At 42.5% G+C, this 18,651-nt stretch overlaps 1 protein-coding gene across 2 annotated transcripts in view; it reads left to right on the top strand.

Moving 5' to 3' along the window:
* The window catches only part of ZC3HAV1 (zinc finger CCCH-type containing, antiviral 1), a 70,705-nt gene extending 57,240 nt beyond the window's left edge, over positions 1 to 13,465 (top strand). For both annotated transcript variants that reach the window (XM_055284168.2, XM_055284167.2), the window contains exons 10-13: positions 2,016 to 2,106; positions 3,218 to 3,348; positions 3,728 to 3,858; positions 9,136 to 13,465. In XM_055284168.2, coding sequence (XP_055140143.1) covers positions 2,016 to 2,106; positions 3,218 to 3,348; positions 3,728 to 3,858; positions 9,136 to 9,398 — 616 coding nt within the window. In that variant the 3' untranslated portion in view covers positions 9,399 to 13,465. The remainder of the gene's footprint in view (positions 1 to 2,015; positions 2,107 to 3,217; positions 3,349 to 3,727; positions 3,859 to 9,135) is intronic.
* The last annotated feature ends 5,186 nt before the right edge of the window (positions 13,466 to 18,651 follow it).

The raw sequence follows: 18,651 nt of genomic DNA, 5'->3' as shown, positions 1-18,651 counted from the left end.
GAAAGAGTCTCATTCTGCAGCAGGTTAGAGGGCAGTGGTGCAATCATGGCTCACTGCAGCCTCAAACACCTGGATTCATGTGATCCTCCTGCCTTAGCCTCCTGAGTAGCTGGGACTACAGCCATGCACCACCACACCTGGATAATTAAAAAAAAATGTTTCTAGAAATGGGAAGGGGGATCCCACTGTGTTGCTCAGGCTGGTCTTAAACTCTGGAGCTCAAGCAATCCTCCTGCTTCGGCCTCCCAAAGTGCTGGGATTATAGGCATGAGCCACCACACCTAGCCTTTTTTTCTTTTGCTGGAATATTTTAATGTAAATCCAATACATGTTATCATTTCCCTGTATATATATTAGGTGTGTTCCTACCAGGTAAGAGGTTTTAAAAAACATTACACAATATCATTAACCTATGTAACAAAGTTAATGATAATTCTTTAATATCATCTAATACCCAGTTCACGTTTTATGTTTTCCCATTGTCTTAAACAATGACTATTTAGAGTTGATGTATTGCAAATCAGTATCTAAGCAGGGTCTGTACACTGTGTTTGGTTGATTTGTGTCATAAATATCTTTTAGTCTACTACAGTTTCCCCTCCTCTACTTTTTTCATGCAATTTCATTTTTTAAGAAACTAGATAGGCCAGGTGTGGTGGCTCATGCCTGTAATCCTAGCACTTTGGGAGGCCGAGGCAGAAGGATTGCTTGAGCCCAGGAGTTCAACACCAGCCTGGGCAACATGGTGAGTTGAGACCCCATCTCTACAAAAACTTTTTAAAAAGTTGGACAGGTGTGGTGGTACACACTTGTGGTCCCAGCTACTCAAGAGGTTGAGGTAGGAGGATCACTTGAGCCCAGGAGGTTGAGCTGTGTCTGCACCATTGTACTCCAGCCTGGGCAACAGAGTGAGACTCTGTCTCAAAAAAAAAAAAAAGAAAAAGAAAATTAAACAATAAAAACAGCGACTAGGTGATTTGACCTATAGAATTTGCCAAATTCAAAATGTAGAAAATTAACCTGGCGTGCTGGCTTACGCTTATAATCCTAGCACTTTGGGAGGTTGAGGTGGGAGGATCACTTGGGCCCAGGAGGTTGAGGATATACTGAGCCATGATCACACCACTGTACTTCAGCCTGGGTGACAGAGTGAAACTCTTTCTCAAAACAGATCAGCAAATTATTTCCTCATGGGGTCATTTGATGTGTAATTTCCATAAATTGATCATTAGATTTAGGGAACTGATTAGATTTAGGTTCAATTTTGAGTCAAGTATACTATACAATTGATGGCTTCGTACCAGTCATTCTGTCCCAACTTATGAAGAGATATACGGTGTCTGATTGTCCTATTTTTAGTGATGGAGATCACAGAGTAGGTTCAGGTCATTCCAGTCTGATCATTCCACTATACTATTCATCTGATCTTTCACTTAATGGTTTTAGTAGCTAATGATAATGATTGTTTAGAACCATGAGATCATTAGGTATTGCCAAATGGTGGTTTTCTAATTCTATCAACTCTTTTGCGAGTATTAGTGTGATTCATCTATAAAGAAGAATTTTTCTGGTAGCTTTAGGTTCTATGGAATAGATGGTTACCCTGAAATACAGTTCATACTGGAAAGGCAGAATTCTTTCCTCTAAATTCCTAATATATTTAATTGTTTATCCTTTGACCAAGAAGCTGTAAGACACATTTGCTTAATGCTAACACATTAGGACCTTTGACAGTTGAGCAGAAATATAAAAAAGAGTCCATACTTTTACATTTTAAGTCAATAGGAAAATGGCATTTAATTGACCGATTATGAATAGTTGCAGCATTTTTAAAAGACATGATAACTGGTACCTCTATACCAGGAATATGCAAGGATGTAGTCCAGAGAAAAATACAGAAATAAATATCGTGTATTTCTCTAGGCATCCTTGGCCTAGTGGCTGGAAGTTGAGAGAAAACGTCACTTGGGCCTGTGGAGCAGAGAGTTAAGTGAATTCTTTCTCTTTATTTGTAGCCATCAGCCAGCAAAGACCTCGTCAGTATCTTTAACTGCGACCTTTCGTCCTCAGGAGGACCTTTGCTTCCTATCCTCAAAGAAATATAAGGTACTTGGTTTTACATGTTTGGTGGATGAATCTGTTAAAAGTTAGAAAAAGTACTTTGCTACAAGTGTATGTGTTTGGATGAATGAATTGCTCCCACAAAACTCTTAGATCGGCAGGGTGCGGTGGCTCACCCCTGTAATCCTAGCATTTTGGGAGGCCGAGGCGGGTGGATTGCCTGAGCTCAGGAGTTCAAAACCAGCCTGGACAACACGGTGAAACCCCGTCTCTACCAAAAATACAAAAAAATACAAAAAAATTCGCCGGGCGTGGCAGCATGAGCCTGGAGTCCCAGCTACTTGGGATGCTGAGACAGGAGAATCGCCTGTACCCGGGAGGCAGAGGTTGCAGTGAGCCAAGATCCCGCCACTGCAGTCCTGCCCACTGCACTCCAGCCTGGGCGACAGAGCGAGACTCCGTCTCCAAAAAACAAACAACAACAACAAACACTCTTAGATCAAGTTTGAAGGCAGTCATCTAATGGTTCTCTTTCCCAGAGGTCACCTAACTGCTATAGGGCACCTCATTGTTTCCAGAGTTCGGCCACACACAGTCTCATTTGGGCAGATCCTCACAACAGCCATGTGAAATGGATATTAACATCTCTGTTTTATGGACAAGAAAACTAGAACTCAGAGTAAAAGTGACTTGTCCGTTAGTTACAATTAACAAGTTTCTATGGGAGTCAAACAAACTGTGCCTCACTGTGTCACTTAACCTAGTTGGAACACAACTATTCCTAGATGGCTTAGCCTCCCCATGCTGGCTTCAGCTTTTGTGCAGGCTGGTCTGCTTGGACTACATGGCACCTCAATTCCTCTTCCCTTGCATTGGGAAGAGGTTACTGGACTAACACAGACTGCAGGGGACTTCCTTTTCCCTTAGGCATAGTGCTTTGCTAGCTTTAAGTTGGCCTGGACAGACAGGCCCGCTGCCTCTCTAGTTAATTACGGGAATGAGTTGGCAAATGTGGGAACCCTAAGCCAGCTCATCCTATCTGCTGTTAGAAAGTACCCTGGTAACTATACTTCATGGCATAAGGGGGCACATATGTGGATGTATCATGCTTTAAATGTTTCCTATTTCACATTTATATATTTTTAAACTTTATTAGTTGTCAGAGATCCATCACCTACATCCAGAATATGTCAAAGTAAGTGAGCATTTTAAAGCTTCCATGAAAAATTTCAAGATTGAAAAGATAAAGAAGATCGAGAACTCAGAGCTCCTGGATAAATTTACACGGTTGGTGGCCAAGTTATGTTTCTTTACATAAAACTGGAAAGGATTAGTTAATATCTGTCCTTTAAGATTTATATTCACTGATTTATTTTAGTAGTTAACAGTTCCTTCAGGCTCTAGTCTTTTTTTTTTTTTTCATTCTATCAACTCCGGCTTCTGTCTCTCAGCCTTACTGTTTTACAATTCAATGATTTCATGTGTCTATCTTTTCAAAGTTTTCATAAATTTATTATTGTACAGCTGCTGCCTTAAAGTTAGTAGCTCCATTGTGAAAGCTGATGGAATGAAATTTTTAGATGATTAGACTTTAGCTGGGATTAATGTTATGAACTGGAGTGGGAAGGGGATGTCTCAGTGTTAAGTCTCACATTTCTTATATTAGGAAGAAATCGCAGATGAAGGAAGAAGGAAAACTCCTATTTTATGCGACAAGCCGTGCCTGGGTGGAATCTATCTGTGCGAATAATTTTGACTATTTCCTACATGAAACTCATGAAAACAGATATGGAAAAGGTTAGTGCCGGGATAGAGAAGCGTAACTAGTAGAGTCATAACTCGGGCTTTATACGTGCTTCTATTAGGAGGTATATGTAATTATTTTGTATTAACCAGAGTGTCCAGGCTCTAGTGGTCCTGGAGAGATAATAAGCTCACAGTAATATCAAATGCCCAAATGAGAGTGAATCAGTTGACTTGGAGCTTGATTGCTGGACCTTAGTCCCACTCCTGTCTTCTGTTTTCTTTCTGGGAGTGACCAAAGTCTTCATATGTGCTTGTAAACTACTCTATCTGTTGGTTTTGTTGTCTACCATTACTACTCACTTCTGGCTATGGCTCTTCCTGAACCCATGTCCATGACTGCGAAGCTATCTGAAGCTTCAGTTGTCACAGATTGGTTTTAATTAAAGACGGGGAGAAGAGGCCTCTCCCCATCTCAGGCCCACACTGGGTCACCTCGGTCTGAAGTGTCACAAGTCTGCCCACACACAAAATCTTTATAGCTCTTTCTTTTTGCTCCTAAACTCTTGCATGCAATTTTTTTTTTTTTTTTTTTTTGAGACAGGGTCTCACTTTGTCACCCAGTTTGGGTGACAATCTTGGCTCACTGCAGCCTCAACCTCCTGGGCTCAGGTGATCCTACCACCTCAGCCCCTCAAGTAACTGAGACAACAGGTGTGTACCACCACATCCAGCTAATTTTTTGTTGTTGTTGTATTTTTTGTAGAGACAGGGTTTCGCCATGTTGCCACGGCTGGTCTCAACTCCTGAGCTCAAATAATCCGCCTACCTCGGCCTGCCAAAGTGCTGGGATTTTAGGCGTGAGCCACTGTTCCTGGATGCATGCAACTCTTTTTTTTTTTTTTTTGAGACAGAGTTTCGCTCTTATTGCCCAGGCTGGAGTGCAATGGCTCCATCTCAGCTCACTGCAACCTTCACCTCCTTGGTTCAAGCGATTCTGCTGCCTCAGCCTCCCAAGTATCTGGGATTACAGGCATGTGCCACCACGCCTGGCTAATTTTGTATTTTCAGTAGAGACGGGGTTTCTCCATGTTGGTCAGGCTGGTCTAGAACTCCTGACCTCAGGGGATCTGCCTGCCTCGGCCTCCCAAAGTGCCGGGATTACAGATGTGAGCCACCGTGCCCGGCCTGCATGCAACTCTTAAAAACAAACAAACCAAACTAGAATCACTCATCTTTAGGAAATAAGTAATAGTTTATCACAGATTCAAAGTGAGTTCAACTCATACAACTAGGATTAAATTCAATTCTTGCCCCAAAAGGCAAGAAGTCAATCAGTCAGTCAGCAAATATTTTTGAGTGTCTTCTCTACACTAGATGGTGGGTACACAGTGGTGAACAAGTTAGACATGGCCCCAAACAAATTTTGCATAATTATCTTACATAATTAATTAAATGACTGTGGCCAGGCATGGTAGCTTAGACTTGTAATTCCTGTACTTTGGGAGGCTGAGGTGGGAGGATCACTTGAGCCCAGGAGTTGGAGACCAGCTTGGACAACATGTCAAGACCCTGTCTAATATTTTATTTTAATTACAAACAAATGTTTTTGATTACTTGGGCGTGGTGGCACATGCCTGTAGTCCCATCTACTCAGGAGGCTGAGGTGGGAGGATTGCTTGAGCCCAGAAGTTTGAGGCTGCAGTGAGCTGTGATTGTGCCGCTGTACTCTAGCCTGGGCGACAGAGCAACACTTTGTCTCAAAAAAAAAAAAAAAAAAAAAAAATTAAATGATTGCAAATGTTGGGCTGCTATAGAGAAAAATAACAGGTCCAGGCCAGGCGCAGTAGCTCACGCCTGTAATCCCAGCACTTTGGGAGACCGAGGCAGGCAGTTCACTTGAGGTCGGGAGTTCAAGACCAGCCTGGTCAACATGGCGAAATCCCGTCTCTACTAAAAATACAAAAATTAGCTGGGTGCAGTGGCACGTGCCTGTAATCCCAGCTATTTGGGAGGCTGAGGCAGGATAATTGCTTGAATCCAGGAGGCAGATGTTGCGGTGAGCCGAAATCATGCCACTGCACACCAGCCAAGACTCCGTCTCAAAAAAAAAAAAAAAAGAAAAGAAAAGAAAAAAAGGAACATGTCCTGTGGACAGCTAACCCAGCTAGAGAGATGTTCCCAAGGATACAGATAGAGTAGGATTCCCCTGCCTTGTAGAGTTACCACATAGTGGAAAAGGGAGAAATGGAACAAGATATGACCATAAAGAGCTAAACTTGACGGTAAGGGCATGGGAAACTAATGAAAGATTTTAAGCTGGGGAATGAATTTATTGATGAGATTTCATAAGTTTATTAAGTTTAAATGTATCAGTAAAACTTACCTAGAAGTGTTTGGAGGAAATGGGAAATGTAGTAGCCATCTTAAGTGACATATAATAGGTGAAATTAAAACCCATCAGTTTCTTACAGGTCTATCCTGTGTTAGAATTCAAACAAATATTTATCCTAAAAAATGAAATGTTAGGCTAGGCACTGTGGCTCATTCCTGTAATCCCAGCACTTTGGGAGGCCGAGGTGGGTGAATCACCTGAGGTTAGGAGTTCGAGACCAGCCTGACCACATGGTGAAACCCCCATCTCTAATAAAAATACAAAGTTAGCTGGGCGTGGTGGCACATGCCTGTAGTCCTAGCTACTCGGGAGGCTGAGGCATGACAGTTGATTGATCACAAGAAGGGGAGGCTGCAGTGAGCCAAGATCCTGCCACTGCACTCCAGCCTCAGCGACAGAAGAAGACTGTCTCAAAAAAGAAAAAAATAAAGCACTCGGAAATGTAGGAATAGAAATGAACTTTCTTAACACAATAAAGGGAATTTTAAAAAAGAAAATATAGATTCCAGATTATGTAAGTGTGATATAAAAAAACTGATGCAACAAAAATAAAAATGGACAAATGAGATAGCATCAAACTAAAAAGCTTCTCCACAGCAAAGGAAACAATTAACAAAGTGAACAGACAAACCCACAGAGTGGGAGAAAATATTTGCAAGCCATACATCTGATAAGGGATTAATATCCAAAATATATAAGGAACTCAAACAATTCAACAGAAAGAGAACAAATAACCCGATTTTAAAATGGGCAAGCTGTTCCCATAAGTGGCCTGAGGTGATCTGTGAAAATGGTTCGCTATTCACTTGACCCAGAAAACTCCATGAAATCATGCAAATAAAGAGGTTCAAATCTTCATGTTCACTTTAAGGACACCCATGAAACTGCCCAGGCCATCAAGAGTATGCCTATATGAAAAGCCAGCAAGTGTCTGAAAGATGTCACTGTATAGAAACAATGTGTACCATTCCAACGTTACAAGGGTGGAGTTCGTAGGAGTGCCCAGACCAAACGGTGGGGCTGAGCACGCAGTTGGTGACCCCAAAAGAGTTGAAGTTTTGCTGTATACACTTAAAAATGCAGAGAGTAATGCTGAACTTAAGGGTTGAACTGTAGATTCTCTGGTCATTGAGGATATTCAGGTGAACAAAGCACCCAAGATGTGCCACCAGACTTCCAGAGCTCATGGTTGGATTAACTCATGCCTGAGCTCCCCCTGCCACACAGAGACAATCTTCACTGAAAAAGAACACCGTGTTCCTAAACCAGAAGAGGAGGTGCACAGAAGAAAAAGCTATCCTAGAAGATACTGAAGAAGCAAAAACTTATGGCACAGGAATAAATTCAGCATAAAATACATGCAAATAGAAGTTTCAAAAATGGGCAAAAGACTTGAATAGACATTTCTCTAAAGAAGAAATACAAATGGTCAATGAGTTCATGAAAAAATGCTCAACATCACTAATCATCAGGCAAATGCAAATTAAAACCACAATGAGCTGTTGCCTCGCACCGATTAGAATGGGAGGCTGAGCCGGGAAGATTGCTTGAGCCCAGGACGTCAAGGCTGCAGTGAGCCAAGATTGCACCACTGCACCCCACCCTGGGCAACAGAGACCCCGTCTCAAAAACAGCAGCAACAACAACAACAAAAAAAAAAAAAAGAGAGAGAGAGTTGGATGTACTGACATAGCAAGATTTCTAGGACTAAAGTGGAAAAAAGTTGTAGAACAGTTCATATATTATGATCCTATTTGTGAACAAATAAACCACCATAAAACTATATTAGAGTATATGCACATATACGTATGTGAATGCATAGAAACAGGTGTGAAAGAATTCCCACCAGCCATGAACTGTTTTGGGAAGGGAGGTGGGACTGGACGTGGTAGGTCAGTATAGGTAGACTTCTATATTTTACTTTAAATGTAGTAGAACATAATTTGCACAGAATATCTAGTATCTGACCTATTCAGGATAAGCAATGTTTCTGGAATTCAAACATCTAACTGTAAAATGATAAAAAGAACAAAAACAAAGTAAATGGAAAGTATATTAAACATTTGTTACCACAAATAAAGCAAATTCATCTTACTTATTGATTCTTGCATGGAAATAGGAGTTTGCAATATCTACTCATGGTCTTTAAAATGACAGAGTAGCTTTCTTAGAAAATATTATTAGTATTTTTTGATACAGAGTCTCACTCTGTTGCCCAGGCTGGAGTGCAGTGGTGTGATCCTAGCTTACTATAGCCTCAACTTCCTGGGGTCAATCAATCCCGCCTCAGCTTCCTGAGTAGCTGGGATTACAAGTGCACGCCACCATGCCCGGCTAATTTTTAAATTTTTTGTAGAGATGGAGTCTCCCCATGTTGCCCAGGCTGGTCTCAAATTCTGGGCTCATGTGATCCACCTGCCTCAACCTCCCGTAATGCTGGGATTACAGACATGAGCCACTGCACCTGCCCAGAGTGGCACTTGACAATGATAAAAATAAAAATTTTAACTTGGCAGGAAATTGTTGGTCTGCTGTGTATGGAAGCAGCAATCATTATCTGAGGTTGTTTTAGAGTTGAGCACGAAGCATCAACTGACTCATCAGTTCCAAGTCGGCTCATTCAGCTCACACTGGGTGAATTGCATGAATTGGGCCACTGTGTCATTGTCATTTGGTCATTGCACCCAATGGCTCACACTATCAGCATGAGCTCTGCACTGTAGCAAATATTCCTCAGTCATTTCTATAGGGTTATATACTGTATTTAAGTTCGCCTGCATCATAAACATGTTTTTAAGTGCAAAGGAAAGTTTATAAGTATCAGTAAGGTATTATTGACATATGCTTAGTCCACGCCCATCTGCTTGTATATAACTAATCTTATAAACTGTATACCTGCTTTTATAATATTTCTTGACCTTTCTGATTCTTTCTAGGAATTTACTTTGCAAAAGATGCCATCTATTCCCACAAAAATTGCCCGTATGATGCCAAAAACATCATTATGTTTGTAGCCCAAGTTCTGGTTGGAAAGTTTATTGAAGGAAATATGACGTGCACAAGCCCTCCTCCACAGTGCGACAGCTGTGTGGATACCAGGTTGAATCCCTCTGTTTTTGTCATCTTTCAGAAAGATCAGATTTACCCACAATATGTGATTGAATATACTGAAGCAGACAAACCCTGCGTGATTAGTTAGAACCGATGAAAAAAAAAAAAGAACCGATGAATACAGCGTCAGAAGGATGCCATAACCATTCTGTTCCCTTACAGAACTAAATTGCCCCAGACAGGAGTTATAGTTTTATATTTTCCTGCCCAGCTATCTAATGTCTTAGATCAGTGGTCCCCAAACTTTCCTACATATTTGAATCATCTGGGAAGTTTTAAACAAATTCGGATGCCCAGATTGCACCCCATGCCAATGAAATCATTTCTGGGTGTCAGCGCCAAGCAGTTGTATTTTTTTTTTTTTTTTTTTTTGGAGACCGAGTCACTCCATCGCCCAGGCTGGAGTGCAGTGGCACGATCTCAGCTCACCGCAACCTCTGCCTCCCGGGTTCAAGCAATTCTCCTGCCTCAGCCTCCCGAGTAGCTGGAACTACAGGCACACGCTGTCGTGCCCAGCTAATTTTTTGTATTTTTTAGTAGAGACAGGATTTCACTGTGTTGCCCAGGCTGGTCTCAAACTCCTGAGCTCAGGCAATCTGCCCGCCTTCGCCTCCCAAAGTGCTAGGATTACAGGTGTGAGCCACCGTGCCTGGCTGACAGTTGTATTTTTTAAAGCCCTTCTGATGATTCCAATGTGTTGGAAAGTTTACCTTGTCTGAGATGTAACTGGTAAAGGCTGATTTCTACATTATCTGTAATTGCAGCAGCCTTTCTCTCCTGTCTACCCTTTTAGTTTACTGTATGCCATGGTTTTGTCTTGGTTACATTGAAAGAAAGTTAATTTGGAAAATTTGGGAGAAGTCTAATCATGCCCATTAAGGATATAAGACATTATAGCCTTAGAAGAAAGATTGTGAAAAGCTGGGGAGAAAATGCTTAAGGACATGCTAGGGGAAAAAAAGTAAAATTGAAATGCTATTGCAGACATAGCTGCAGTGCTGTACCTTATCATTCTGATGAAGCTGATTTGGAGCACCCTTTTCTTTATCGCTACATTTATTTAGGGGACAAACTCCATCCAGGCTGACTCTCTCTGGAATGCGGTAATAAGAGCTGGCAAGTAAGGCTCAGAGAGAAGCAACCAACTGGAGTTAATTGCCCATTTGGGCTCTTTGTATAATTATGGCAAAGTAGACATTTATGTTCTAATTAATATGATTACAGAGAAGGCTTTTTCTCAGGTCAGGCTTTTCATGAAAGTATTTTGAGAACAATGAATTGCAATAACCAGCTTCACACAAGCATAACTGATAAACGCGAGTGCTATTGTAGTCTTGGCAAATGAGCCAAGAACCTAGGAGCAGGGCCATTCCTACTGAAGGACGGGGCCCCTACGGAGATGACATTTGTTTCCTGGTGAGCACAGAATCAGAACAAAGAACGATATCCCAAAGAGGCCCTGTGTCTACCAGGAGCTTCTTTTTCCAAATGTAATGGATTATGTGGAATTGTAGTACCATCGGTTTTTACTTAGAGCCCTTGACGTGCTTGAACCAATATTTCCTTCCTTCTTATGAACCAGGTTTTTCCTTCTGATTTTCCCTTTTCAACATTCCTTACCAGTCACCAAAGTTTCCTGTTATAATTTCTTCTAGCAGACATGTTATAAGTCAGATTTAAGTAGCATCAGAGTTGATTTTATATTAGTCAGATTTTGGATCATCACAGAGATCTCCACAACTCCTTGGCTTAAACAACTCCACCAGTAAAAAAAAAAAAAAAAATAGAGAGTTTTTTTTAGAGTAGAGTTATTTTCTGGGAGGGTTACCACAAATGCTTATTCTCATTGACTTATTTCTTTCATGGTAGCTTTCGTTTTGGAGTGTTCATTTTCTGAACTTGACCCTCATATTGTAAGGTTGCAGTTCGTCCAACTCTTTCCAACAGCCCACTAGACACCACTAGCTTGATATTTCACAGGCATCTTTGATTCAACATGTCCAAAGTGGAGCTCTCCATCTGCCTCCCTCACATGAATCTGTTCCTCTCTCAGGATCTGTATGTAAGTGAATAGCATCACCATCTACCCATTGGCTCAAGCAGAAATCTGGAAGTCATCTTCGACTCCTTCCTCTCCCTCCTGATAAACATCTAAGCAGTTTCTAAGTCTAGTTTTACCTCTTAAATATCTCCGTTCCCTTCTAAGTTGTTTGCTGTGTTTTCTTCAGGGCAAGAAGGTTATATTTTTTAAAATTTACTTAGCAGTGCACATTCAAAACACACATCAAGTCTTCAGGATAAAGTTCAAAACCGCTATCATGGCCCCAAGTGATCTCTCCCTCCCCTACCCCTCTATCATTTAGTTTCTTCTGCGCAAGCCACTCTGGCTTTCTTACAGTTTTGTGGTTCCCGTTTTTAGCTAGTTCAGTGGTTTTCAATGGCCATTTCTGCCTTTTTTTTTCTCTAAACGACAAATAGAAATACATCTTCTTTATTATCCTCCAAATCCAATTCAGAGGTAATATACTCCACCTACACACAATTTTAGAAATAAATTAAAAATTAAATAAAACTAATATGAACATACAGAGGAAATAAAAGGTACCTAACTTGGGCACAACTGTAATTGAAGACCTAATGAAATAGTCAGATGCTTACAACTATTTATAATGCATCGACTTGAACTTAGAAGGTAGGAGATCAGATCATATGTGGGAAAATGTAAAAGCAGGGATATGGGTGGGCATTAGAATAAAAACTAGGGATACAATAACTTCTTTGCATATGACAATACTTATTTGTATATAAGAGAAAGAACGGAATAAAGATACTATGCAAAAAAATGTACAGTTGTCGAAGTGGAGAAAATGAGGATATATTCTTGCAGACGAGCTATAGGTCATACATGAATGTCTAGTGAGACATTCAAAATTCGTATAGAGTGCAGAATAATTTCTTATTGTGAGGAACTGTCCAATGTATTGCAAGATGTTCTGCATACTTGGCTCTCACATACTAAATGCTAGTAACGCCCCCACCCCCACGCCCAGTCATAGTGACAACAACAAACCCTATCAGATCTATTCACCCTTTTCAGAGCAAGTATTTTGTAACATTCTCTTTGCTGTCCTGAAATGACTCATAGATAATACAATCTACTTACACACATGAATTTCTTAAAAAATCAATTTAATGCCCTATCTCTCTTATTAGGAGAAATAGAAAAGAAGAAATTTATAATGAAAAGAATATGAATTTCATTATGTAAATGCTCAGGCATGACTACGCTGTTTGAAACAGAGAGATGTTTACTCTTCCTTGTAATGAGTAGGTTTAGATTTAAGAGCCGATTAGAGGCTACTTCCTGTAAACAAGTAGAGGAAAATGAAACTAGAGGGATGGGGGACACTAGAATGAAAACCAGTGTTAGGGTAAAGACAAAACAGACCATATACATAATCTGTATATGCGAAAAGAAAGAGCGAAATTACCTTACTTAAGGATAATAGGACAAGACAAATTACAGATTGTCTCAGAGAAAACAAATGAGTTACTCTCTCAGACAAGCTGTAGGTCCTACCTAAATGTTCAGCAGGACATTAAACAGTCGTACAGGGTACAGAATAATTCTTCGTTGTGTGGCACTAACCCACACACTGCAGGACATTGTTCTCCCTGGCTGCATCCACTCAGTGCCGGGAGTAGTCCCCAGTTATTATGAAACCACCAATAACCCACTGACCACAGTGAGAACCACTGATTTTTTCCACTGACCTAGCGAATATCTAGCGTCCTTAGATCGGCTCAACTGTTACTTCCCTAAGGAGTCCTTCTGTAGAATAGGTCAGATCATTGCCTCCCAAACCCCTTATTTTTAAAATACTTTGCGCCTTGCTTTGATAATTCGTATTATGTATCCAATCTGAAATATCTGCTTTCTGCATTAGAATGTAAGCCCCCTGAGGGTTGAGTCAGTCTGTCTTGTTCGCTGTGCCACGCCTGATGCCCAGCCCAGCAGCATGCTTTGTACACTGATCTATTGGGTAAATTTTGTTGAATAAATTAAGCTCAACTATTTATATTTCAATAGTTGAGTTGTATTGCTTCCTGTTCTTCAAGCTTAATTTGAACTGTCTAATAAAAAGAAGTAATTAATTTGGTTCTACTGCCTTTATTTGATCTATTTCTAGATATCTCCAAAAACATCATCAACTGCAGACACCGGTTATTCAGTGGGAGAGAGATGACGTGTTTTGCCCCTTCCAGCTTTATCATTCCAGGGCTCGATGACGAAGTCACCTGGGCAAGACACAGTGGTGGTGATGTCCCCCACATCTTTTGTCTGGGGACTTCGAGAGGGAAGGGCTGAAAGCTGCTAATACACTTTTCTTCCTTTAGTCTCGGGGATGTGAACAGGGCCAGGCTAAGGCACAAAAGTTAAAAATATAAATGGTGATAAGCAGAATTACCCTATCAGCCATTCCTTCTCCAAAAGCCCTTCTCTACTCATTATTTTCTTCTTTTTTTTTGAGATAGAGTCTTATTCTGTCACCCAGGCTGGAGTGCAGTGGCGCAATCTCAGCTCACTGCAACCTCTGCCTCCTGAGTTCAAGCAATTCTCCTGCCTCAGCCTCCTGAGTAGCTGTGATTATAGGCACCTGCCACCATACCCGGCTAGTTTTTGTATTTTTAGGATAGATGGGATTTCACCATGTTGGCCAGGCTGATCTTGAATTCCTGACCTAAGGTGATACACCTGCCTTGGCCTCCCAAAGTGCTAGGATTACAGGTGTGAGCACCTCACCCGGCCTCATTATCTTTTTTAATCACAAAGCTTTCATTGGAGAGGGAGCAGGGAGAGAGTGAGGGAAATGGAGAGGGAGAGCAAGTTCTACAGCAGCAGAGATTTGATAAAGTGAAGGTAAAACTGCCATTTGACTTGGACCTCAATATAAATAAAGCAGAGTCATTGCTGTCAAAGCACCTGGATTGAAACACACAAAAATGCTATCAAACCAAGCATGAGCAGATCCTGGAGTTTTTTTTTTATTATTTTTTCTATGAGTTTGTTTACTTTGTCATAATGTGCCCAAGAAAACCTGCCATTATCTAGTTTCTGGTGGACTCCTCAGTCCAGCATTCGGTAGAAATGAAGCTATGGCCGGGTGCCGTGGCTCCTGCCTGTAATCCCAGCACTTAGGGAGGCTGAGGCGGGTGGATCACGAGGTCAAGAGATCGAGACCATCCTGGCCAACATGGTGAAACCCTGTCTCTACTAAAAATATAAAAATTAGCTGGGCGTGGTGGCACACGCCTGTAGTCCCAGGTACTTGGGAGACTGAGGCAGGAGAATTGCTTGAACCCAGTAGGTGGAGGTTGCAGTGAGTCAAGACTGCGCCATGGCACTCCAGCCTGGGTGACAGAGCAAGAGTCTGTCTCAAAAAGAAAAAAAAGAAATGAAGCTAAATAGCAACCACTTTCCACTCATACCCTCATACCTTAGCTACTGTAAAGAGAACTGCCATGAAACGCAATACTTAGTTGAGTGCTAAGCGTGTGTGTCTGGGGCCATGGGGGCCATGTTCTGGGACATGTCTTGGAAAGAGTTCAGGGGCTAACGGGCAGGTTTCATTTAGAAGGTTAAGACCAGAGCAGATGAATTCATAACAGTGATATCAGTGCATGTCCCCGGAGTGACTTGCTCCAAAGCTCATGCTACAGATGTGTGCCTGAGTGACCATAAGCTTGAGAATGAGCTTCAGAATCAGAGTGGGAGGAGACATCAGAACGTTCCAGGAAGTGCTTAAGTCTTAAAAGTTCCAATCCTAAAATACCACCCCCAATCGCAACGTCCTGTTTTCTCTTTTCCATTCCCTTGTGAACCTGCCCGGCATCTAATGTCACCCTCTTCTTCCTGAAAAATCCACATGCTTCAATAAACAGTCTGCTCTGGGATCTTTCCTTTTTACCCCTCTATGCACTTCCCCATGAATGGTCTTATTTATTCCCAGATTCAAGTGTCACACACTCTGACTCCAGGATCTATACCTCTGCTGAGGAGTCAGATAACCTGTGCATGGTGTCACGGCTACTGAGTACCAGAACCAAGATTCTAAACCCAGAAGTTCAGCTGCAGAGTCTGCAGGTTAAGTGTGTGTAGGAAAAGTCTCTACCTCTTCCCTCTCACCTCCCCACCCGTCCCCCATTAACTCCTGCATTTACTCTTGGAGTCTTCTCCACACTCTGCCTCATAGTCTTCCTCTCCACTTAAAATCCTCCCTTTTCCTTCAGTGTTCACTATGGTCAACCCATGCAACACCCCTAGCCTTAGATGTCATTAACACCTGTCTTCACTGTCCTCACTATTCGGGGAACCAATAGCCATCACCCCACTGTCATCAGTTAGAATTACTCTAGAACTGCTTTTTTTTTTTTTTTTGAGACAGAGTCTTGCTCTGTCGCCCAGGCTGGAGAGCAATGGTGTGATCTCAGCTCACTGCAACCTCTGCCTCCAGGGTTCGAGCGATTCTCCTGCCTCAGCCTCCCAAGTAGCTGAGATTACCGGCGCCCACCACCATGCCCAGCTAATTTTTAGTAGAGATGGGTTTTGACATGTTGGCCAGGCTGGTCTTGAATTCCTGACCCCAACTCATCCTCCTGCCTCGGCCTCCCAAAGTGCTGGAATTACAGGCATGAACCACCGCATCTGGCCTAGAACAGCTGTTTCTGAAATCCCAAACCTCTATATTCTACCTCTGACCCCAGCCTGCTTTTTAGCTCTCTCGCCCTCCTACATTTCATACATCTTCTTTCTCTGCTCACATACAGCCCCTTACTGTCTTCACTCCTCCCTTACCTAGTCTCCAGCCCATTGTTCAGCCGCTGACCACTCTTGCTTTTCTTCTCTTTTTTTTTTTTTTTTTTGAAACAGGGCCTCACTCTGTCTCCCAGGCTGGAGTGCAGTGGTGCGATCTCAGCTCACTGCAGCCTCCGCTTCCCAGGTTCAAGTGATTCTCCCACCTGAGCCTCCTGAGTAGCTGAGATTTCAGGTACCCACTGCCATGCCTGGCTAATTTTAGTAGAGATGGGGTTTCAATATGTTGGCCAGGCTGGTCTCGAACTCCTGACCTCAGGTGATCCCCCTGCCTCGGCCTTCCAAAGTGCTACGATTACAGGTGTGTGCCTCCACACCTGGCTAATTTTTGTAATTTTGGGTAGAGACAGGGTTTCATCACGTTGCTAAGGCTGGTTTTGAATCCCCAACCTCAGGTGATCCACCTGCCTCGGCCTCCCAAGGTGGTGGGATTACAGGCATGAGTCACTGCACCCAGCTCCCTGATCACTCTTTCAATTCATACTTTCAATCATCCAGAACCTTGGACCTTAAGTCTCATCCATTGGCAAAACCTAAAAGTGAATCAAATTCTGTTCTTACACCTTGAAAGCTTTTAGGAGTATTGCAGCACTGTTCGGATCAATGCCACTGCCAATTTGTGGCCTTGGCAAGGCCCTCCCCATGCCCACCAGTCCTACCTGTCAGCCTTCTCCCCACTCAACAAGTCAGCTTTGTCAAGCCTTTATGGTCTCCTCAAGTGACTCTCCACCACCCATTCTTGGTTTTGCCTTAAACTTAAAAAGACAAAACAAAACAAAACCTACAAACTTGTCTTTAGATGCTCTAATCCTTGTCTCCTTTCCTGTTGTGTGAATGGAAGAAGCATCTCCCCTCCCGTCGAAGGTTAGTTCCTCTGACGTCTCCCATTCTCTCTCACTGCCTATGGACATCCCCCGCTGATTACCATTCCGCTTTCCTTGATACTCTTTCTTTTTTTCTTCTCTCTCTCCTTCCTTTTCTTTCCTTTCCCTTCCTTCATACCTTTTTCTGTTGCCCAGGCTGGAGTGCAGTAGCACGATCTTGGCTCACTGCAGCCTCTGACCTCCTAGACTCAAGCAATCCTCCCACCTCAGCCTCCTGAGTAGCTGGGAGTACAGGCACATGCCGCCATGCCTAGCTAATTTTTGCATTTTTAGTAGAGACGGGGTTCTACCATGTTGCCCAGGCTGATCTCAAACTCCTGGGCTCAAGTGATTCTCCTGCTTCAGCCTCCCAAAGTGCTGGGACTGCAGGCATGAGCCACCGCGCCTGGCCTCCTTTATTTTCAACTTTCCATTCTTACTGGCTCTTTCTTTTCTTTTTGTTTTGTTTTTGAGACGGAGTTTCGCTCGGTTCCCCAGGCTGGAGTACAGTGGTGAAATCTCGGCTCACTGCAAGCTCCCTCTCCCCAGTTCACTCCATTCTCCTGCCTCAGCCTCCCGAGTAGCTGGGACTACAGGTGCCCGCCACCACGCCTGGCTAATTTTTTCTATTTTTAGTAGAGACGGGGTTTCACCATGTTAGCCAGGATGGTCTCAATCTCCTGACCTCATGATCCGCCTGCCTCAGCCTCCCAAAGTGCTGGGATTACAGGCGTGAGCCACCGCACCCGGCCTTACTGGCTCTTTCTACTCAGCATGTAACTATTCTTGTCTCTCCTATAATAAAATACCTTTCTCAGTCTTGTGTCTTCCTCTTATTATCATTATCTTACTTACTTTTAGAAGTAGTCTAAAGTCCCGGATTTTTCCATTCTTCTTTTTTTAACCTCCAGAAATCTACCTTTTCTCGTTATTCCTCTGAAATAAACTTGCCTAGGTTATCACTGCCTACAAGCTTTCCCTTGTAGGAAAGCTCCTCCCTGTAGTATCTCACTATGCTGATCACTTCCTCCTTGAAACTCTCTCCTCTGCGTGTCCATGAATGACTCTCATTTTTCTCTAACCTCTCCTTATCAGTTTATATGTTGGGCTATGTTCCCTCAGGAGCAATCAGACAAGGATTGAATGCACGCAGTTTACTTGGGAGGTGATCCTAAGAAACACTGGCAGGGGAATGGGGAGGTGGGGCAAGGAAAGGAAGACGGTATGGGGAGTGCTAATGAGCAGATGTGGCTGTGGGCAACTGGGGTTCAGTTCCACTGAGGAAACATTGGGAGACCATGGAATGTACACCTCCAAGTGGTTCCACATGAGGAATAATGAGTTGGGCGATTTGATCCATTGCTGGGGAGGAAAAACTTTTCCTGCTCTCTCTTATGTTCAGTTCTGAGGGGCTGCAAATTTAACTGACAAGAGAAAAAATATATATGCATATGGCACTGCACAAAAGAAGTGATGATGATTTATTTACCTAACTTAATAGGGGAGAGAGGGGGGCAAAAAGGCTCCTATGGAAAGAACAAAGGGGTTTCTAGGGAACAAACAGGAGATAAGGAAGTTTGTGATCATGTTTGTTTATGCAGGTG

Source organism: Symphalangus syndactylus, chromosome 6 (assembly GCF_028878055.3).
Source record: "Symphalangus syndactylus isolate Jambi chromosome 6, NHGRI_mSymSyn1-v2.1_pri, whole genome shotgun sequence".
In the NCBI taxonomy this organism is placed as follows: domain Eukaryota; kingdom Metazoa; phylum Chordata; class Mammalia; order Primates; family Hylobatidae; genus Symphalangus; species Symphalangus syndactylus.
The sequence above is the reverse complement of the archived record's forward strand: the minus strand, read 5'-3'. Positions and strand labels throughout refer to the sequence as shown.